Genomic DNA, 23,189 nt, shown 5'->3' with positions numbered 1-23,189 from the left:
TGGACTGTAGCCCGCCAGGCCCCTCTGTCCATGGGATTTGCCAGGCCAGAATACTGGAGTGGGTTGCCATTTCCTCCTCCAGGGGATCTTCCTGACCCACTTAACCTGTTTACTTCCAGGCAATATGTTAAATGCTTTACATATAGTCTTTCATTTAATTCTTACCCCCCAAAGAATTGTAGTGTCTCACAAACATTCTGCTGCACAACAAGGTTAAGTAAATGGCAAAACAGGCATAGCCCATAAATGTGGAACTGGGACATGAATCCAGCTTCTCTCTGCATTCAGGAACCCCCCGAGGTAACACTTTTCATGTGGTGGGAAGCAGTTTTCCTGCTTGCCTCCTAGGTTGCTGAGTTAACGAACATATAGAGCCTTAAAAATCTTTTTCAATAAGTCATCTTAAAAGGTGCCCCTAATCATCTTTGTTTTTTCTCGGAACTCCCCAGTTTGTCTATGTCATCCTCGTAATGATGTGCCCTGAAAAAACATAGTGGCCTGGTCTATTTTCATTTCTCAGCCTGTGCAGGATATAAAAAATAAACAGCATATGGTGAAAAGTTAATGAGATTAAAAAAAAAATAAGTTCACTTAAAATAATCCATGGGCTTTTCTACATGTGTTCTTGGTCTGGTTTCAAAAACCACAGGAGTTTTACTATGCTTTAGAAAAGGATGAATATTTGCATTGTTTCTTTTGGGGTCAGTGGGAAACCAGTCTTCTAGAATAGGCACTAATAATCATGTTGTTTGTAAATAAGTGCTAAACTAGTACAAACCAAGACTACTGTGATGTGCCGCAGCGTTAAACACGCTCGAAGCAGCACTCCACACTGTCTCCAGTTACAAGTCTCACGCTCACACGATGCTCCTTTAGTCAACAAGACCAATGAAGTCTTACCTTCCCTCTGGCTTTACTACCAGTGTTCTTTCGTAGCGGAGAAGATGGGAAATCAGACAGATAGGTAGACCTGACCTTTTAAGAAAAACTTCCCACACCTTGAAGCAAATAAAAAAAAAAAAAAAGGAAGTTAGGAATCCTGTCTTTATTTTAAAAGTATAACCATATGAAAATCTATGGTTGCTTGAGCTACCTCAGTTCTCAGCACTGAAAGAAACAAGTAATTTGAGAATGCATGTAAATAATTTTATGTGCACATTTGTCAGCCACAAGGTTCTCTCAACAATTAAGTGTAGAGCCCACTGTGGGTCCAGGATTGTTCTGTGGAGGATGGAAGAGATTGAAGACAGGGACTTAATGGAATTGGTGATCCCACTAGAGAGATGTAAGGCCCTTAATAAAATAAAGAATACCATTAAACACTTCCCTTGTGCCAGGCACTGTGCTCAGAGCTTTGCAGGAATTATTTCATCTAATCCTCAGAAGCCCAGAGAAGTAGGTACTATTATTTTCCACAGGAGGAAATCAAGGCTTGAGAGGTTAACTAAACTCTCAAAGGGTTGTTTGAGAATTATATAAGACACCATAACGCACTATATCAGTCAAGTGTAGATTTTGTTTTCTACTAAAAAGAAAAAATCCAAACAAAACAAAGCAAAAAAAAAAAAAATTAGTAGCTTAAACAGAAGTTTACTTCTCTCTCTCATAAACCAAGTTTGGAGGTAGAAAGGAACCAAGCCAGCACCACAGCTGTCCTTAAAGACATGGGCATACCTACCTCCAAGGGGTCTGGGAAATGTGTAGATGGTTTTGTTTTTTACAGATGGGCACGTGCCCAGTTAAAAATTGGGGTTTCTCGGACCAAAGGTGAGAACAGATGTTAGATTAGGCAACCTGCATGTCTGTCACACGTATGCAAAGTGCTGGGCACCGGATAAACACAATAAATGCTAAGCAATAATTATTATGAAACTCAAAGCAGCCCAGAAGTGGCGTGGTTTATTAAGTACATCTATTTCTGCCTTAAGTTTTCCCTTTTCTAGACTCACACCCTATCCTTAAATAGGGATGAGTGAGAAGAAGGGAGCGTGTGCTGGGTGCTCCAAAGGCTGCCTTCTGGGAGCACTAACTCCCAGGGCTGGCCTCTCCTTTTTCTCCTCCAGACACGTAAGGTGGTTTGCCCCACAGTTTGCACCTGTGGAAAGGTAGCAGAAAGCCAGGTCATGACACAAAGCAAGGATGCTGCCCAGGCCTGGGTATTTTCCAGCCTGGGCTCCTCATTTCTTCCTGTGCCCCATTTCAGGGACTGCAGATGATAGCTCTGGCCTCTCGCAAATGCAGAAGGAGCAGGGCAGTCATACTGCATAACTCCAGGGGATAAGCAGCTACACTGGACACAGGTGTCCTTTATGTCAGTAATGATAAGCTCAACAGTCCTTGGCGCTGTGCAAACAGGAGGCTCTGGGAAGGGGGAAAACTGTAACTTATGGGTTGAGTGTCAACTCATTTGGTTTATTTGTTTCAAAGAGTTTCCCATGGATCATCTCAACTTTACAAATTCCTAGGTAAGAAAGACAGCTCTGACAGCATAAAACATCTACAGTGTATGGATCTGATGAGTTTTTCACAGCTTCTTAAAACTTCTAAGCTGTTTTTAGGCCTAAGATTCTGTTATGGACAGAGCTGGCTTATCAGAGTGGTTAGATGGTTAGGATAGATGGATAGGGTGAAGTGGACGGGATGGTAGGGATAAAAGCTGGAGTTTCCAGCTACTTCATCGGGAGACGATAAAAGAACGGAGACGTGGGAACTTGACCTTTCCATTTCCTTACCCCTATATCTAATTGATTACCAAAGTCTATCAATATGTTATCTCCTTGCCTTCTCTGCCATGGAGGGCCGCTGCAAGCATGCAGGAGACTGTGCAAATTAGACACCCCATCCTCAAGCAGGACTCAATGGGTGGCAAGTAAGGCTCTGGCTGAAGACCCCACTCACATCCTCGGTTGGAAGCCCTTGGTCGGTGAAAAATCCACACATTCTTAAGTTGTGGACTCTTCGGAATCACTTCACTTACCTCCATCCCCACGGCGCCTCCTGCCTCCTTCCACCTCCACTATCTCTTATCTCTCACATGGAGGATGCTCCGTCAAGACAGAGAACTGGGAGAGGAGCCACAAAGGCTCTCAAATTTAGGCTTCGGCGTGGTCCCCAGTTACGGTTATCCCTTTAGTCCTAGAGATACAATGACTAGACGGCAAGAAAAGATGTTGATCCTGCTATTTGTTTTTAGATTTGTGATCCATCAACAGACCACACAGCCTGTGGGGCTCTGTGAATTAATGAAAACTACGTGAATTTCAGAGTTAATTCTGTGGAAAGCACACTTGTATCGCCTCCTATTTTCTAGGCTGAGTGTGTTTTTTAAAGTGTAACCATTAAAACAGACTCAGGTTAGGATGCTCTTTTATTATTCCTGAGTGTCCTTGAGCACGGGGAGGCTCAGCACTTGAAGGAGGCGGGCCTGAACGCCCAGGGCCCGCCCCCGGCCCACGCCCACTCTCTCCGGCCCCGCCTCTCTTCCCAGCAGCCCGAGGGCCGCATGACCACCCGGACCCCGGGGTCAGCGCCCTGGGCGCGGACGCCCGGCCCGGGTCCCATCGCGCGGCGCTCGGGGGACAAGGGCGGGTGTAGTTGGGCTGCGGGCGGGTGCGGGGGCTGGCCCCGCGCCTTCTGCCGTCCGGGACGCCCTTTGCCTTCCTTCCCGGGTTATTTCTCCTCGCTCTTCGGGTTTCAGCCACGTTTCCTCCGGGAAGCCTTCCCTGGGGCCCCGGCTTGCGTCAGCGCCTTCGTTCCCTTCCCTCGTAGAGCCCTGCGCCTTTTCCTTCCCAGCGCGTTGTTTCTGCGCAACTATACACTTTTGCGTGGGGTTACTTGATTAGTGGCGAGCTAGTGGACAGTGCTGGAAGTTCCTTTTTTAAAAAAAAAATTCTCAGTGTGGTGGCCGCAGAGTCGAGCACAGGGCCGGTGCGGAGTAGGCAGGCCTCGGCAATTATCTGCTGAATGAATGGGGTTGAATCAAGAAGCCGCCTGCCCAGCTGCTCCTGTAGGTTATCCTTTGGGAGGGAAAACTTTACCCCACATGGTCCCTGAGAAAAGCAGGTCACCAGCACCACAGACAGAAGGACAACCTCGGAGGAGACGTCTGAGGGTCAGACAGACGCCAGGGAGGCCACTGACTTAAGTCCTATAGTAACATGCTACAATGTGGAAATATCCTTTAAATTAGGGAGAGAAAAAAATATTTATGCTTAACCACTTGGGCATTTCTAGAGGAATGCACTGATAAATTCCCCAGTGAAATTATGTCATTGGGTGTAAGAACAGCATATAACCAAATCCTTTGGCCCTTAGGAGAACAATCAAATGACTGTCAGTAATTTACCCTTCAGAGTGCCAACTGATTCTCTTAATGAATTAGGGACAAAATGAAGATAAGGAGGGTGAAATAAATATCACAAATGTGTTACGTTAATGCACGAGTTATTTATTATTTGGAGTTTATTGTGCTTGATAGTTTTATTGTAGAATTTATATGTACTAAGAAGCAATTAATCACCAATAACAAAGATTCAGGCCTTCAGATAAGTTGCTAAAATCTTTCCAGAAAATTGAGATTAGCTCTCTAAATGATTTCCTTTATATTCTTGACTAATACAAAATGACCTTAAATATGTTTACTTTTTGAGTATTTACTTATGGGAACTAGAGTGATGTTATCAATAAAGTGCTTTTATTTAAGCAGTAGGTTATCAGTGACAGAAGCCATACAGATGAATGTATGACATGATGTAATTATTGGATAGAATATTAAAATACACTAGTAGGTGCTCAATAAGTGATTGTGACGATGGCAAAACGAGGGCAATCCTGGGAATAAACTGAAGAAATGCCATTGAACACACATTTGTCTAAAAGTTATAGAACATTTCTAAACTAGGCTGTAATTAAAAAATTATTACACATTCAAAATGTGGACAGTCTAGTATAAGATACATAGTACAGCGTTCCAAAATGTATTAAAGAAATAAATGTAATTTATTTCATTGCTGTTACTACGTTTCCAGGGACTTTGGAGAGGAACTGGAGTGGTCACTGGTGAACCTTGGAGAAGGAAATGGCAATTCTCCAGTATTCTTGCCTGGAGAATTCCATGGACAGAGGAGCTTGGCAGGCTGCAGTCTATGGGGTCACAGAGTTGGACACGACTGAGTGACTAACACACACACACACACACACTCACACACTCACTCACTCTCTGGTGAATCTGACTTAGGGTTCTGGAAGTCTAGTTCCAGCATTGGTGGATTCCAGCATCACTTCAAACTAGACTGAGGATTAGGGCGAGGTGCCCAGCCGATGGCAGCCAACAAGGCAGAGCTGCAGGGAATGCTGTTAGGTGGGAAAGTCTGAACTCACGTCTTTTCTGGCCGGATCCTCCATGACGTTTCACGGCAGCTCTATGTATGTCTAATGAGTGTGTGTGTATGTATGCTCTGTCATATTCGACTCTTTGCGATCCCAGGGACTGTAGCTAGCTAGGTTCCGCTGTCCACGGAATTCTCCAGGTAAGCATACTGGAGTGGGTTGCCATTTCCTTCTCCAGGGGATCTTCCTGACCCAGGGATTGAACCCATGTCTCCTGCACTGGCAGGTGGATTCTTTACCACTGCACCACCTGGGAGATGGTTAGATAGCCTCGCAGACTCAATGAACATGAATTTGACCAAACCCTGTGAGAAAGTGGACAGAGGAACCTGGCATGCTGCAGTCCGTGAGGTCGCAGAGAGGCACACGACTTAGCGACTGAACAACAATAAGTATGTTTTAGGTAACAGTGTATCTCCCCTGTTGAGGACAGAAGGAAGCTAGTATTTTTCTTTTTATTCTCAGGGAATGTCACAAGCTAGATTCTAGACAAGTTTGTTGAAAAAAAAAAATGTGTAGTTTATCCCTCTCCCCATCCAGTTTATTATCCCCTCTATAATATTCTTAGTAAATATAGTGGTGCTCTTCTTTGTCAAGAGTCCCCACGTCTTTAAATTATTTCTTGCCTAGATTTTTGTTTTCAGATTCTAGTTGTTTTGCATCCTAAATTTAACAACTATTACATTTGCATAGTTGTTTCAAGTCAAATGCTGTATCCCGTATCTTGCATTTACTCCGTTATTCACTGCTAACATCTAAATCAGAGATGTGAAAAGGACAATTGTTTAGTGCTTTTTAAAGTCCCTCACCAAGATAAGTAGGGAAATCCCATTAGCTCCATTCATAGCATTTCTCATAAATCTAAAAGGAAAGCAAGTATCCAAAGCCTTATTCTTTAATAGTTCTTATTTGTAAAACTTTTGACAGGGCTTTAGTCTAAATTGGTTCCAAACTATGTAAAGAACACTGAGAAATATGGTGGGTAGTGAATTGTGATAGTTTCAGTTATTGAATAAATAACCAGAACAGTAAAAGGGGACTAATCTTAAAGCAAACAGTGTGATGAGGCAGAGAGAACAGAACTGTGGCATTCTTAAACTACCATCTGGCTCAATCCTCTTTAAGTGGGCAGGTTTGAAGAGCCTTTTATTCAGTGCCCTAAAACTTATTCAGAGGGAATCGTATTGGTGTATCAGGTTTTCATAATGTTAAAAAACCCCACCAAACCCAACCCCATTTTTGTAACCAAAAAGTAATGTTTAACAAAGTGCTGGGTAATCCTCTGGCTAACCGTGTGTGTGGGGGGCATTCGGTGGGTGTCAGGTCGGCTGCAGGCAGGGTAATCCCACTCTGCAGCTTTTGGGCCTTCACCTCCTCAGCTCCTTCGTGGCTAGAGTAACTTATTAAAGTTGTCATTATGGTTTGAAATTTAGGCAAGAGGTGTAAAAATAAAGAATTCATTAGGAAAAATGAATGTGGTCATTTCTAGTACTTTATTTTCCATTTGAAAACTACTGTAGAATCTCCATATAGGATAATCGAGGCAACTAACACAACAGAAACTATAATCTACAGTTCGAATCGTGCTCTTTGAAACTATTACATGACTTTGCTTTTGAGAAATGTGAACCTATTACATGACTTTCTAACAGACCTGACAATTGCGATTTTGTTTATTAAGTCCTGGATTTTTAAATGAAACTGTTAAGAGGCTTTTCTTTTGTTTTCTCAAGAAGGTGTGTTTGAGAAGCCTAGGTTGAATAAAGAGGAGCCCACTACTACCTTCAGGGACGCTTTTGAAAAGGTATTTTAGCATTCTCTGTGGTTTAAGAGACGGTAAAACCAAGTCCTGCCGGCTTTGTGTTGTGCTTCTCCCACAGACTGCAGTGCCTTCTGTCTGCTTTAGGGTGTGGCATCTGCCATTGGGGAGGAGAAGCTGGCATGTGTCGCCTTTTATAGCAGACTGACTTCATTGTGCTGGGGGCCTCGATTTCATAGCCTCTTGGTTCCAATCTTCTAGTTCACTTGCTGAAGCAAAAGGAATTAAAAGAGATTTCGACCTATATACCTAGTTTTTTTTTTCAAGTTTCATGATTTTTCTATATAGAAAAAAAGTGTTAAGAAAAGGGCCAGAGGTGAACTTGGTGACTCATTTTCCCTTTTTAGGATTAGTTGTGAAAATAAGCCACAAAATATGGCTACACTTGTAAGAACTGATGTTGATATATTTTATCAGTTGGAAAAAATGTATTTTCATGACTATATGTGTACATTTAGTTGGACTATAAATATCTAAAAGCATAAATATGTAATTGAGTTTAGAATATATGTATAAACATACGCAAAACAGACATATATTTGTATTTGCATATGAAAACTTAAAAAATTCAACTTATGTGGTATCATCATGTAATTAGTATGTATTTGACTATATAAAGGGAGAAAATCCAGGAGAAAATGAAAAGAGGCACACTGACAAAGATGTAGTATTCTCTTGGCCAAAACTGATGAATGATTTGGCATGAATTCACCTTACATTTCTCTTACTCACTTACACTTGATGATATAACTCCTGTTTTCCAGTTGTTTGCATAGATTTGCAATTTGTTGTTTCTACATTCTATATAGAATGAATCTTGGGTATGCACCTGATTCCCCTCCTCCACCATCAGTCTCCAGTTTTTCACATCTATCCTTTTCTATTTAGTCAAGTAACATATTTACACTTGGTCAAGCAAACAAAAATAACCACTGCAGTTGAAATAAACTAAAATAGCCTTTATGGAAAGCTGAAGAAGTAGATGATTTTAGAAAGCTACATTCTACCAAAATCATATATATCATTTCAGCTAGCAGGACTTCTTGAAAGCTCTGGTTTCAGATGCTTTCTCTCTGTGAAAACTGAGTCCACACTAGTACAACTGAGCTATTGTTTAGGTTAAGAAGTCCTGCTTTGGAAGATATTCAAGATGTTACTAGGTGACAGATTCACAATAATAAAAACATTTAAAACATCAAAAAGTGATAAAACAATGGATAGTATTTGAAGAAAAAGTGTGAAACGTTTTTGCTGCAAGATCAGATTTGATGGATTTACATCATCACTGATCTTATGTTTATGAAATATAACATTTCTTTTAGTTTTGTTTCATGTTACTTCGAAATGAACTCATATCAAGAGGGTTAACTGTGCACATAACCTCTAAAATAGGATGAAAGGCATCATACAGATTTATGAAGACATGAGATAAACCTTAGCTTTTGCTATTATGGCACCAATAGTTAAATTTCCACATGCAAGTTGTTGGGAGCATAACACACCACTCTACACATTTGAAGGCTTTCCTTCAGAGAGAAGACAGGCAAGTGCATTGTGAGAAAATGCTCCTTTGGGAATACTTTTGTGTTTTCATTAATAAAGCCTACGTGGGCTTCCCTGGTGGCTCAGATCATAAAGAATCTGCCTGCAACGCAGGAGACACCAGTTCGATCCCCGAGTCGGGAAGATCCCCTGGAGAAGGGAATGGCTACCTACTCCAGTGTCCTTGCCTGGAGAATCCCATGGACAAAGGAGCCTGGTGGGCTATAGTCCATGGCGTCGCAGAGTCTCAGAACTGAGGGACGAAGCGTGCAGGCACACACACACTGTCTTAAAAAAAAAAAAGTTATATCGGCATTTCTTTGGGGCAGGTGCAGTCAGTAATAAGCATGTATTGAGTACCTGCTGTGTACAGGGCACAGAGCTCCTGGAATGAGGCTAACCTTCAGTTAAAACTCTTTGCTAATTTTGCAGTTTGAAGAAGTTATGGGAATCACACTGATGGCCCGAAATCAAGGGAGAGAGGCTAACATGCTGAAAAATTACATAACTGTTGGGAGAGGCAGTGCTTTTGCACAGATTGCCCAAATATTTTCTTTCTCCGTCGGCTCCTCGTAACCTTTGAGGCCAACAGACAACTTTGTTCCCCGGCCCTTCTCTCCCTCTTTTGTCTGCTCGTCAGACTCGTTTTCCACCTTTGTATCGTGCCTTTTAGACGTGAAAACAAACACGCGAACGCCCGGTTGGCAAGGCGACGGAGGCACGAGGGGAAAGTGCAGCCTCTGGTCGCCCCACGCCCGCCGCGCTCCGGACGCCAGCGGCGCGGCCCGACCCGAGCTCCCCGGCCTGGGGCCGCCGGTGCCCGCGAGGCTGCACCCGGGCCGGGTGGGCAGGAGGGCGCAGGGCCCGCGGGCCGCGGCGGCCCAGGGCTGAGTCCAGTCCGCGTTTTGCGAGTGCGCCCGAGCAGAGAGAAGTGGATAATAGTTGCTCGGGCTCGCCCGGCTCCCTCTCAAGCCATGCTGGGCCCGAGCGGCTCAAGTCAGTCGTGTATTTTTACCCATATCCGGGGTAGAGAGGAAAAAGAGAAAAAGTTTCATTTAAACCTGCACTAAAAACTTTCACCCTGAAATCACACAGCGGGAACAGGCCCAGACCGTAAGGCGTAGACTCCCGGTTCGGCTCCCGCGGGGCCCGTGGAGGGAGGGGAGTGGGGAGGGGGCTCGCTCGATTCCCGTCGGGGCGTGTGGATGCGCACAGGAGGGGCCGCGGCCTAAAAAGTGGGTTTTATTGTCTCCCCCCGCGCTCCCCTCCCGCCCCCCCCCCCACCCCCCCGGCCTCGCCACGCCGCGGCGTTCATGGCCGCGCGGGCAGCAGCAGCAGCGCGGGCGGGCAGCGGCGGGCGGCGGGCGCCCCCGGGGCCGCGGCCGGCGCCCGGGGCCCGGGACCTGGAGGCGGGGGCGCGCGGCGCGGCGGCACCGGGACCCATGCTGGGGGGCGGCGACGGCAGCGGCCTGAGTAATGTGCACCACCACCCCCTGCACCCCCGTCACGAACTGAACATGGCCCATAACGCGAGCGCCGCGGCCGCGGTCGCCGCCAGCACTAACAGCGCCAAGAGCGGCGGCTCCGAGGCGGAGGGTGGAAGCGCCGCCGCGCTGTCCTCCTCCTCCTCCTCCTCCTCCGCCGCGGCGGCGGCGGCGTCCTCCTCTTCCTCCTCGTCGGGCCCGGGCTCGGCCATGGAGACGGGGCTGCTCCCCAACCACAAACTGAAAACCGTTGGCGAAGCCCCCGCCGCAGCGCCCCACCAGCAGCAGCACCACCACCACCACCACCATCACCACCACCATGCCCACCACCTCCAACACCACCACCACCACCATGCCCACCACCTCCACCACCTCCACCACCACGCACTACAGCAGCAGCTAAACCAGTTCCAGCAGCAGCAGCAGCAACCACAGCAGCAGCAGCAGCACCAACATCCCATTTCCAACAACAACAGCCTCGGCGGCGCGGGCGGCGGCACGCCTCAGCCCGGTGCCGACATGGAGCAGCCGCAACATGGAGGCGCCAAGGACGGTGCCGCTGCGGGCAGCCAGGCCGACCCCCCGGGCCAGCCGCTGCTGAGCAAGCCGGGCGACGAGGACGACGCGCCGCCCAAAATGGGGGAGCCGGCAGGCGGCCGGTTCGAGCAGCCGGGCCTGGGCGCCCTGGGCGCGCAGCAGCAGCAGCAGCAGCAGCCGCCGCCGCCGGTCGCCGTGCCCGGGGGTGGCGGAGGCGGCGGCGGCCCGGCGGCCGTCTCGGAGTTTAATAATTACTATGGCAGCGCTGCCCCAGCTAGCGGCGGCCCCGGCGGCCGCGCTGGGCCTTGCTTTGATCAACATGGCGGACAACAAAGCCCCGGGATGGGGCTGATGCACTCCGCCTCAGCTGCCGCCGGAGCCCCCAACAGCATGGACCCCCTGCAGAACTCCCACGAAGGGTACCCCAACAGCCAGTACAACCATTATCCGGGCTACAGCCGGCCCAGCGCGGGCGGCGGCGGCGGCGGCGGCGGCGGTGGAGGAGGAGGAGGAGGAGGAGGAGGCAGCGGAGGAGGAGGAGGAGGAGGAGGAGGAGCAGGAGGAGCGGGAGCTGTGGCGGCGGCGGCCGCGGCGGCGGCGGCAGCAGCAGCAGCAGGAGGCGGCGGCGGCTATGGGGGCTCGTCCTCGGGGTACGGGGTGCTGAGCTCCCCCCGGCAGCAGGGCGGCGGCATGATGATGGGCCCCGGGGGCGGCGGGGCCGCGAGCCTCAGCAAGGCGGCCGCCGGCGCGGCGGCGGCGGCAGCGGCGGCGGCGGCGACGGGGGGCTTCCAGCGCTTCGCCGGGCAGAACCAGCACCCGTCGGGGGCCACCCCGACCCTCAACCAGCTGCTCACCTCGCCCAGCCCCATGATGAGGAGCTACGGCGGCAGCTACCCGGACTACAGCAGCCCCAGCGCGCCGCCGCCGCCGCCGCCGCCGTCGCAGCCCCAGTCCCAGGCGGCAGCAGCGGCGGCGGGGGCGGCGGCGGGCGGCCAGCAGGCGGCCGCGGGCATGGGCTTGGGCAAGGACATGGGCGCCCAGTACGCCGCTGCCAGCCCGGCCTGGGCGGCCGCGCAACAAAGGAGCCACCCGGCGATGAGCCCCGGCACCCCCGGCCCGACCATGGGCAGATCCCAGGTAACCCCCGCGCCGGCCGGGCCTGCTTCCGCCGCGGCGGCCTCGCCGCGCGCCGCGAGCCCTGTAGTTTCTTTTCTTTCCGCGTTACTTTTTCTGCGTCTTCGGCCCTAGTGGGGGGGTGGTGGTGGTGGTGGTGTGTGTGTGTGAGGCGGCGGTGGGGAGGTGGGGGAGCGAGGCGCCCAAAGCCATTTTAACTCGCGGCTGCCTCTCTCCGAGGCCCGGCGGCGCGCAGGGTCGGAGTGCGCGGCCCGGGGCCCCGGGGGGCGGAAAGGGGGTTCCTCGCCGAGGCCCGGGACGGGCGCCGCGGTGGCCGGTCGCCGAGCGCCCGCCTCGACACCCCCGCCCTGGGCGCCGAGCCGCGCGGCCGGGACCGCGCCACCGGGAAGCCGTGTGGGCGCCGGGGACCGTTCGGGCAGCTTTATTTTATTTATTTATTTATTTTTACCACAGAAATAGGCGCTCCGGGCCGGTAGGGTCTGAGGAGGAATAACTGCCCCCCGCTTCTCGGGTAGCGCCCACCATGAGCTCGAACTGAGGAAAGAATGAGGAACTTTGTCCTACCTCAGGCCACACCGCGTTTTTCCCTCTTATAGCTCACAAGGTGAAGGCAGGAAAAAAAAAAAAAAAAAAAAGGTTAGCTTTGTGGCAGCCGAGCGTGTGTTTCGTAGTTGTGCCCAGGCATTCGGCGATATTCGACGCGGATATCGAGTTTTGAGCGTTTAGTAGCCAAAAAGAGTACCCACTTTTACAACGATGGGGAGGAAAACGACCCTAAAATATATCGATTCATTCCCAAGAATAAGCCGGGGAAATCCATTATTTGGCTTGCAGGCTGCTTGAAAGGAGTCACCTTCAACGGATAGGCTGCGTTAAAGGAACACATTCCGGTTAAACTGAACTTATTTGGATCGTGGGTTAGGCGTACGTTTTTAGTCAGCGAACCCAGGGAGGGAGCAGACCAGTGAAAATAGATCTTTTTGGATCAGATTTATTTGGATTTTTAATTTCCTGTCCCCCCCCCCGCCAAGTCCTTTAGCGTTATTAGGAAGAGTCCTGCACTCTTGCTGTTTCTCGCTCGGAGGCTGAGCCTAAAGACTGGCTTGATCTCCTTTGCAAGGTTTGGAATTTGAATTGTGGAGGTAAACTGGCTGTAATAGTCTCCAGACAGCTGCCTCTGAGTTGACATCTAATCTGCCATCTGATTGGCTCCCCTCTCACCATTGGGCATTTAGCACTGCTGATGTAAATAGAAGTGCTGAGCAGCACAGTCACAAAAATTCTTGCCACAAATAATAACTGAGCTCTATTACATGCAGATGTAAGGTGGAACATTATTTAAAGCTTAAATTATTATGAATCACAGTTACTAATAAGAGGATTAAATACCTAAAAACATCACACTGGTGTCCAGTATTGGGCACTTAGAAAATTCAGCTGTTTGACAGTCTCAGCATGGCTATTGCATATCTCATTCACTATAATTGTAGGGTGAGGATATGGCAATTGAAAAAGAATTAAACCAAAAATTTTACCAATTTCTGGATTTGGAAAGCTTTTATAAAATTACCCTTTATGGATTAAACCATGAAAAAATTTGGAATTATGTCATCACATGTAGTTTAATATAAAATTAAAACTTGTAACATTAAAGATGTCATGATTCTGATAGCCAGTGGTATATTTTAGTAATATTAGCTTTATAACAAGATTAAAACTATATTTCTGGTAAGTTGTGCTTTAACAATTCTGATCGTTTTTAGATGTTAGTGTATGAGGGGTTTCAGTTAGAATGGACGTGACATTTTTAGATGTTAGTGTATGAGGGGTTTCAGTTAGAATGGACGTGATGTTTAAGAAAACATGAAGTGGGGAAACTGTATAATAATTTTTGCAGACAACAATTAGTTAAAAGGGAAGAAATGGACCTTGTGAAATTTAAAAAATTATTTTGTATTTGCTTCTGATTTGGAAGCAAATGCCTCAGGAATCTTTTTTCCCCCCTTGATTATTTTGCTAGATTAGGTTATATGAGCCTTATTTGAACTGCTTACACAGTGTTTTAGGGAAACTGTATTACATGCAAATTGTGCTGGGTTTCTTCCAAATAGTTTTTCTTTCATGGACATTAGAATTTTTTAAACTTTTTTAACATTAAAATATGTTAAAAAGGAATAATGGTGGCTGTAATATCTGTTTTTATTTAGCTCATTTACTTTAGGAAGGTGCATTTTAATAATAACCGTATTTTGGATGAGAGACTTGTCAGAATGTGTGCACTACTGAATTTAACAGAGAATCATGTGAATCCCAGGCTGAGGACGTTGGGATTCCACTCCTTTCTAATCTTCAGTTAGTAGAGTTTTACTGTTAATGATAATACATTTTCCTATTCTTCATAGAAAACTTGGGATTCTGATTTTTTTGATTCGGATAGGTGAAAACATAGGAAAACTTTGTGTAAATAAACCCATGTAATTAATTTTGAAAAGATTTGCTTTGTCAGCTTCCTTTTAAAGGGACAGTTTAGAATTCACATCTCTGTAAACCAGTAACGAGGATGATAGAGGCAGATGCAGGTCGGTGTTACTTTCCGGTATTTTTTCGTAGTGGTACCAGTCATTTTAAGTGTTTTGTTTTCTTGGAATGAGAGTGAATCCTTTATGTCCTCAGTATGACCCTTAGGAATAGCTTTTTTGTTTTTAAGGGGGAAGAAAAATGCTGGGCGTGTGACCTAGATTCACTGATTTCTTGTAGGTACTATACCGTATAACATGTGGAATGTGTCTTTTTTTGGTATTTTTTCTTTTTGGAAGGCTGCTATTCTTTAGTATTTGTTACGATAGTTATACTAAGGACCAGTTGTTTGTCCAAAACATTAGATTACTATATAACTATAGGTCATGAAATACTATTAAATTTTCTCATGGCTTTTAACACGTTTAGTTTCATTTTTGATTTTAGGAATGGTTTACATTGGGTGGCAAATGTTTTTGTAATTGAGAACAAAACGTGTGTATATTGTAATGGGAGGGTCTTTTTTAAAAGTGAAATAAGGCATTTTACAATATACTTAGTGGGTTTTTATGAGGTAAAGTATTCAGATAAAGCAATCTCAAAAGGAATACTGAGGACTGCTCACATAACTAAGATTTTGTGATGTCCATATTTGTGCTGAATTTCATTAATGTTATTTTAACTTTAATTTTATAGAATATAATACAACATAATTTTAAAAAAGCCTTATTTACCATTAAAAGAAAACTGATTAGCTGATTTCAAAGCAGTAAGGTTTGTAAGTAACCAGACTTACAGGCTGGTTCCTGATTACCTTAAAATTTGTATAAGATACATTATAACACTCTCCCACTTTCCCGCTCAGGGCAGTGTTATCCTATATGATATGTTAAATCTTGTAAAGAAATATTTGTGGACTAAATTGATACATTTGCTGAGCTATGACTGGCCAGCTGCCCCATCTTTAAGAGAAGGTGGAATTGGCAACTGTGGTTCATTTAAAAAACAAAGAAAATACAATGAAAAATGTCAACCGTTTTCTGTTTTTCTGGGTTATCTGAAATGAAATTGTGCATGGCTTAAAATTGTTTTCATTGGGGATCCTGATTTCTGTGTACTTTTGCAGTTTGTTTTTTTTTTAAAGGCAACTACTCTGTAAGACAGCTGTCACTTAAATTTATGTTTATATTAACACAAAATCAATATGTATATTCCAGGGAAAAACATAGTCTTACCTTGCATCTGTAATAAGAAACCCTAATCCCTCGTTTTTCTTTGGTTTTGTTTTTTTATCTATAGTCAGGAATGAATTTTTGGCAAAACTTTTTATACTCGTTCCATTTTTCCCATGTCATGTTGTATCAGAAGCATCTGAATTGTGTTGTGGATATGGAAATATTCCAAATCACACCTAGACACTTGTACTAATGAACTACCCTCTAACTACCATTTTCTTTCATTAAAACTGTAAGAATAACATCTTCACTCTGGCATAAAAGTATATTAATTCTGGCTTAAGAACCGATTAAAAAAATGTAAGATAGTGTAGAGGAAGTCTCTTAATATACAACCCATTTGGTAGTTTTATTAGAAATAGACACATTTTAAAGAAAACAGATATAACAGAGGGTGGTTGAATTTTCAGGTGTATATGAATGGACTTTATTACTTTATAATTTGGAACTGGGTGTATCTGGAAAAAAAAAAAAAAAAGAATTCTGATGTAATAGGAACTTACTTATTTCCCTAAGATAAATACCAGTGTGACAGGCAAACCAAAAATATGATCATTTATTTAACCCTGTTCTCTCCTAGCAAGAAAGTAGTTTCATTAAAAAAAATTTTTTTTGAGGGGGGCGGTGGTTTCTATAAAATTTTGCAACTTATTTTGAAGACTGACTTGGAGATGTAAATTTTGGGCATGTTGGCATAGGAAACTGTTAGCTTTTTGCCTCTCCCAGGTGGAGAGGTTTTTCTTCCTTCTCTGCAGGAGCTTGACACTGCTCACTTAATGGATCTGTGTGCTTTGATCCATATTTGAGGAAAAGGAACTAGTATTTCACTTGTGTCACTTTCATTTTGGGCTGTGTGTAGATACATAAATTTGAGTCTTAAATATTTGTGTTTGAAAGAACTGTTGTGTGTTTCTTAAAACAACAGATTCATGGAGGCTCAGAATGAGTATTAATAAAACTCAAGTTCCATTAATTTTGGGGATAATATATAGATTTTCAAAATGGATATTACAAAAACTTATGACATTTTACAATCCTCTTTTTACTTGAGGGCCATATCCCTGTCCATGGCCTTTTGGGAATTGGGTAGTTTTCATCACGTGCCTTTTTAGAGGGGTCTCCTTCATCAGGAGATCACTGTGGGTGTGTAAAGGAGAGCTGCGTTCTTGCTTTGTGTGCATGCTTGAGGCCGAGGAGTCCCAAGTCCTGGTTTCCCGGGGTGTGGAGTGGGGGCAACCAGGCAAAACTGCTCATCCACCAGGGGCGTGTTTATGTAGGTGTAGATCTGTTACAGAGTACTGCTTTTTCCAGTTTGAAGGCTGTTTATATAAGACTTGAGTGGCCTTTTTTGGTTTAATTGAGTGGTTGAGTGAATTAATTTTGACCTAAAATGTTTTTTATATGGTGGTGACTTTTTCTCTTAGAAATTTGCCTAAAATGACTTAGGTATAATTACCTAAATATTATTAAGCATCCACTTATTTTGTCATATGCCACTGGAATGAATGAAATTGTTGATATAAGTATACTGTAGTTGTAACAATTCATGTTAATTGAGGGACGTGAAGTGAAAGTTGCTCAGTCTTATCAGACTCTTTGAGACCCCATGGACTATCCAGTCCATGTAATTCTCCCAGCCAGAATACTGGAGTGGGTAGCTTTTCCCTTCTCCAGGAGATCTTCCCAACCCAGGGATCGAACCCTGGTCTCCTGCATTGTAGGCAGATTCTTTACCAGCTGAGCCACCAGGGAAACCCCTAATTAAACTCACTAACTGAGTGAGTGAGTTTATCAAAGTAAAATATGTGTTTTCACAGGAGGTTTTCAACAAATATGTTCTATTTTCAAAGTCTTTAACTCCGAGTAATTCTAAGAAAACTGTTTCCTTACATTTACTTAGTTGAATAGGATACAGTAACCAGTTTTTTAAACCTACTTCTGGGTAGATCAATGCCAAGGTAAAAAGGTCCATCCGTGTAGTCAAGGCCATGGCGTTCCCAGTGGTCACGTCCTGTTGTGAGCGCTGGATGGTAAGGAAGGTGGAGCGCCAAAGAATTGATGCCTTCAAACTGTGGTGTTGGAGAGGACTCCTGAGAGTCCCTTGGACAGCAAGGAGGTCAAATTAGTCAGTCTTAAGGGAAATCAACCCTGAATACTCGTTGAAAGGACTGATGCTGAAGCTGAAACTCCAGTGTTTTGGTCATCTGATATGAACAGCTGGTTCACCGGAAGAGTCCCTGATGCAAGGAAAGATTGAGGGCAGAAGGAGAAGGGGGCGTCAGAGGATGGGATGGCTGGATGGCATCACCAATGCAATGGACATGAACTTGGGCAAACTTCAGGAGATGTTGAGGGACAGGGAGGCATGTCGTGCTGCAGTCCATGGGGTTACAAAGAGTAGGACATGACTGGGCGACTGAACAACAAGAAGAAGGATATGAGAAGGCTGTGGAGTTCAGTAGGTGAACTAATGATGAAATTGATCTGTTTCTTGATTGATATTCATTGCTAGGAAAGAGACTAAAGCCGTAAAATCTTAAGCATATCTCATCTATCCATAGAATCTCTTATTTTTGGTAGGATGGCAGCAAAATCTGGAGTAGATCTATCACAGCAAGGCAGTCCTTTTGAACTGAAGTATGGAGTAGGTTTGGCCTCTGTTACCTCCATTCTGTTAAGATGCACTTCCCTGTCTCCTTGGGCCTTGATAAAAGATGAAATTTGAGAATCAGAGAAGTTATTCCTTATTAAGTGACTCTAGAAGGGAAGCTATATTTGATGAAATCCAGGAGAAAATTCTAGACCACTTTATTTTTCTAAATATGGGATGCTAAAAAAGCTATATATGTGTGTATTTTTTGGTTGTGGCAGAATGTACATTACATAAAATTTACCACTTTAGGGTACAGTTCAGTGGCATTAAGTACATTCACATTGCTGTGCAACCATTGCTCCATCTATTTCCAGGATATTTTCATCCTCCCAAATAAAAATGAATAAATATTTTTCTTCCCTTGTCAAAATTTAAAATTGTTAGCTATTAACATGTAAATAAAATAAGCTTATTTTTATAACCATTAATCTTGCTACTTCATAGTTTATGAGTAAATCCTCCCTCCAAGGAACAGTAATGGTGTTTTTGGTTTGTTTTTAGTCCATTGCTTCTAATTCTAACTTTAGCGTAATTGTCCCGGTTTTTGTCAGTTTGGAGATGTGCATTGTGTAGGTTAGTTGTTTCATTGTCAATTATGGTATTAAAAGCTGAAAAGCAACTTTTCGAAGCCTTTCTGTTTAAAGGTTTGAGGTACTTTGTTGGGAGAAATCTGGGACTTTGTTAGATATTAGGATATGGAAATAAACTGTTAGCATGATCATTTATTTCTCTTATCCCCTTATTTCTCTTCATCTTTTGCATTTTTAGCCTCTTTTTAAAATTACTGGTTTTATCTTTCTGTTATTAGTGGAGATCACTTATAATGATAATTTTTTAAAAAGCGTATTTTATGTTTTAAGGCATCTCACTCCCTAACCCAGAGCAAGCCACCAAACCACGTGCGCGCTTTCAGTGTTCTGTGCCCCAGGTTTGTGCATCCCTCCTCATGGTTTTATCATCCTCCGCAAAACTGCAGAAAGTCTTTGTAGGTGGAAAAATTTCTAAATTAAGACGATTGGCCTTTTGATGAAATGTTCGAGGCAGCTGCAAAGGGATATTTCTTGGGCCCTGGTTAGTCTTTCTCATGAACAGGCTCTGTGCGTGTAAAATATTGGCATTATGTTTCGGTTACTGTTGATGCTGATATGTGGTCACATCTTTATACGATCAGTGATGTACTTTAACCCCAGATTCTCCAGAGGGCACAGAGAAAATGAGCTGTGGTTTAAGAGCTCATACCGGCAGCAACAATTACTTCTCAAGGTGTAAACATTTAGCATTTGTGTATGCTGTGAGGTGTACGGCAGGTAAATACATACTCTATACTATCAACTGGGAAATATTTATTTCACCCACTTTCTTAATCAGCCATGTGCCAGCCGCAGTGGGTAGCCAGGCCGTGGGGCTCACTCCTGCTCCTGTGTGCAGCTTAGGCCAGAGACATCCTGCCAGAGCCTGCTCCCACCATACCTGGCCTTGGTAGTTTTGGCATCTCGTTGACTTAGAACCGGCTCATTTAAACAGTGTGCAAAGAGCAACCATGTGGGTCAGCAGTCTGTTGGCCTGCCTTTTTTGGGCGTGGGAGTGGATTTTGGCAAAACAAATAATTGTAGATTGTTGTGATAGAGACGATGTGGGCTAGTGACTCTTCCATTTCTACCAATCAGTTGTTGGCTTGGTGCCAGAGCAAAATAGCGATCCACTACAGAGAATAATAACTAGAAGAAGAAGAGGATCACTTTGAAATTTACATAGAGAGGTTCTTCTTTTTCTCAGTTTTCTACATTATATGGGCTCTTGGGCAAAAAAGTTAAAACAGTCTGCTCAGATTTAGGAAGATACTTAGATGGCTAGAGTATTTTTGGTAACTGTTTAGATAATGTATGCTGGCTGAGGAGTAAATTCAGCTACTGCTTCTGGGTACTGAAATAAACCTCAGAAAGCAAAGCATTGATGGTTAGTGGAGGATGTTTCAGAATTCATAGTATCTCCTGTTTCTTTTTGTGATGAGCATCTCAGAAGTGAAACCGCTCATAATACTTCAGAGTCTAATTTTTGGAAATTGTTGGTAATTCTGAAATTTGTCTAGAATTTGTCTATATGCCAAATTATATTTGAAATTTTAATTTCAGAAATTTGGCATATAATTTCTGAAATTTTAACAGATTTTAAGATTCAGGGGCCATATATTTATGCATGCGAGTAAATTACTGATCGTATTTTTTTTTTTTAATAATAAATTCGCTTCACCCAGTGAATTATTACTGACTTTGGAAACAGAAAGGGAAAACATGGCCACTGCTGAGCAAGTATCTTTCTTACGGGCCAAATTCTGAGGGAACTGATATGTTTGAATATTAGTTTGTTTCTTGTGATGATGAGGGTTTATGAGAATATAAATGTATCACAAGCTGTCCTGATGTAAGGGAAGGGTCACGGGCTTGGAGTTGGTCAGACCTTGAATTCTTCTGGAGGCTTCAGTGCTCGTTTTCTCGGAGATCTGACAGGACTCAGTTTTCCTTCTTGCACTGTGGCCTGCTAGGCGGGGTGACCGCTGAGAGCATAGCCATCAGTCCTGTAGCATCTTGTCTACCCTCGGCTGTAGAAAAGGGGGCCCGCGATCTTGTTCTCTGCCTAGCCCTGCTGCACTTCAGGGTGCGGTTGAGGACAAGCCTCTGCCTCCATCAGTTAATGACCCCTAGTCCCTTCCAGCTGTAAAACCCTGTGATGCTTTGAAATGTTTTTAAAAGAATATACTGCCTAATCAGTTATGCACCACTGAATATCTTATTAAACTACACTAGATCCCAGACATGTTCAGAGAATATCAACTGAGCCCAGTGCAAATATACAGATTTTGTGAATTCCAGAGTAATTTCCCTCACAAAATGTAGTTATGTGCTGATTGGACTCTTGTAAACGGTTACATGAAACTGCTTTTGGTTTGCCGGTAGAGCCCAGGGGAGACCGACGCCTTTAGACCACACCACTGACCCCTTCAATATTCTTCGTATGTATTAGGAAATTCTGTTCTCTGGCCAGGAGTCACTTCTTTTTCTTCTGCCTCTTAGGCCTTTCCACTTTAATGGTCTGCAGAAAAGACTCTCTCTCTAGCGGAAGTACTTTTTTGCAAAGGAACAAAGTTTTAAAAATTTAAAATTAGCTTCTCTGACGTTCTGAGTGGTAAGCCTTGGTCTCTCATTAGTTAAGTAACTTGCTTCTGTATCTGCTTCAGCTTCACTTCTGTACGGTTCAGATTTGGTCCTTAGCCAGATTATAATTTACATATCATGGAAGTTTAGGACTGCCCTCAAAGAGTCAAAACCGGGAACGTAAAATCTGAGAATGCCAAGGGACTCCCTCAAATATGCAGAGAAGAGCAATTTTTCTTTTTTATGCTGAGATTTTTAAAAGTACCAGGGACAAAATTTAATTCTATTATGAACAAATACTTAACAAGCACCACTTGGTGCTTAAGATACAAAGAGTAAATATAACATATGATCTGTAATTTTCCCTGGTGAATTATCAGAAACCCCTGGTGTCTTACGAAGTGGAAATTAAAATGAATGGCTACATTATTCTTCTGCAGTTCTCTGCAGAAAGACTATATCTGTCAGAGTGCATCATCTTATTTGAAGAGTAGATGATAATGTATCCAAACGGAAAATTTCCTGTTGAGTGTGTTGTTATATATTTTGCTATTTGATGTGGAAGGTCAGTACGCTGGGAGGTGGTTCTTAGGTGCTGTGACGCTGATGAGAAAGTGAGCTTAGTTTGGATGGTATTTTGGGTATCATGCAGTGATTTTTTTTCTGCTAAAGAAACGACTTTATAATATCAATACCGTGAAGGATTTAAAATTCAGTTCATTGACCTTCCCTGAACAGCCTTCAAAATGCTGGGGCTTTGGGACTATCGATTTGTGTCAGTGTAGTGAGGCCTGGAGCCGGGCTGCTGCTTTTGCAGGGCCTACTGGGTCCTTGGCTGTGCGTTGGATCCTTTGAGAAGTCTTGGCCTTTAGCAGAGACCAAAGACAGGTAGGCATGCTGCACAATGCAGTGTGCAGGTTTAGGTGGGGCGAGCTGAGCTGTTAGAGGGGTACCTCGCAGACCAGCTTGGCGTGGGGTCTGAGCAGGAAAGCTCTGCTGTACAGTAGGTCTCGTAAGCTAAGATCCATTTGAGGATCAGAAGTTGACCACGTGAAGAGGTGTGGGGATGAAAGCAAGGGGCAGAACCAAAGGAGTGCAGGTTGGAGAACCTGAAGGCTGGGCATTTACTACCTGTGTGACCCTGAGCAAGTCACTTCATCTCTCTAAGGTTTGTAGCTTCTTCATTTCAAAGAGATGGGAAAGAATTCTTAGTCATGGAATTCTTGGGAGAAGTTGATTTGAGGATACACTGGTATACTGCCTGGCAAGGGTAGGGATGCATGATAAGGAACTGAAATGAGCTAAATGTGATTTTGTATTAGTCAGTTTAACAGCCTATTGGTCTTTCCTCTTGGAACAAATAGGTTAATATTTGAAGCTTATTTCTAACCCAGACAGTGTCAGTTTCTTATTGCCCTGTATGTCATTACCTTGCCAGGAGTTTAGGAAAGGTTATGAGGCAGTTGATCACATTTCTAAAATGTCTCCTGTAGTTTCCCCTGTATTTTGCAGTCATATGTTTCCTGGTAAGGAAAAAGAAATTCGAAAGGTTAGTAATTAGAACATTGAATTTGACCACCATCAACAAACCTTTAATGACGTTGGTGTAGGGACACTGTATTAGTTAAAAAGATATCCAGAGAATATGGGAAAATAGTTACACATCATGGTGTTCATTGTTTAGCATACAGGAGTATTCTTAGATTGCTAAATGAACATCAGCAAGTA

At 44.3% G+C, this 23,189-nt stretch overlaps 1 protein-coding gene across 8 annotated transcripts in view; it reads left to right on the top strand.

The window, feature by feature from the left end:
• The first annotated feature begins 10,047 nt into the window (after window positions 1-10,047).
• ARID1B (AT-rich interaction domain 1B) overlaps window positions 10,048-23,189 on the top strand; it is a 429,234-nt gene continuing 416,092 nt past the window's right edge. For all 8 annotated transcript variants that reach the window (XM_025294982.3, XM_025294980.3, XM_025294976.3 and 5 more), the window contains exon 1: window positions 10,048-11,907. In XM_025294982.3, the coding sequence (XP_025150767.3) occupies window positions 10,063-11,907 (1,845 nt within the window). In that variant the 5' untranslated portion in view covers window positions 10,048-10,062. The remainder of the gene's footprint in view (window positions 11,908-23,189) is intronic.

The sequence above is a fragment of the Bubalus bubalis genome, chromosome 10 (genome assembly GCF_019923935.1).
Source record: "Bubalus bubalis isolate 160015118507 breed Murrah chromosome 10, NDDB_SH_1, whole genome shotgun sequence".
NCBI lineage: Eukaryota > Metazoa > Chordata > Mammalia > Artiodactyla > Bovidae > Bubalus > Bubalus bubalis.
This window is presented reverse-complemented; position numbering and strand designations above follow the sequence as displayed.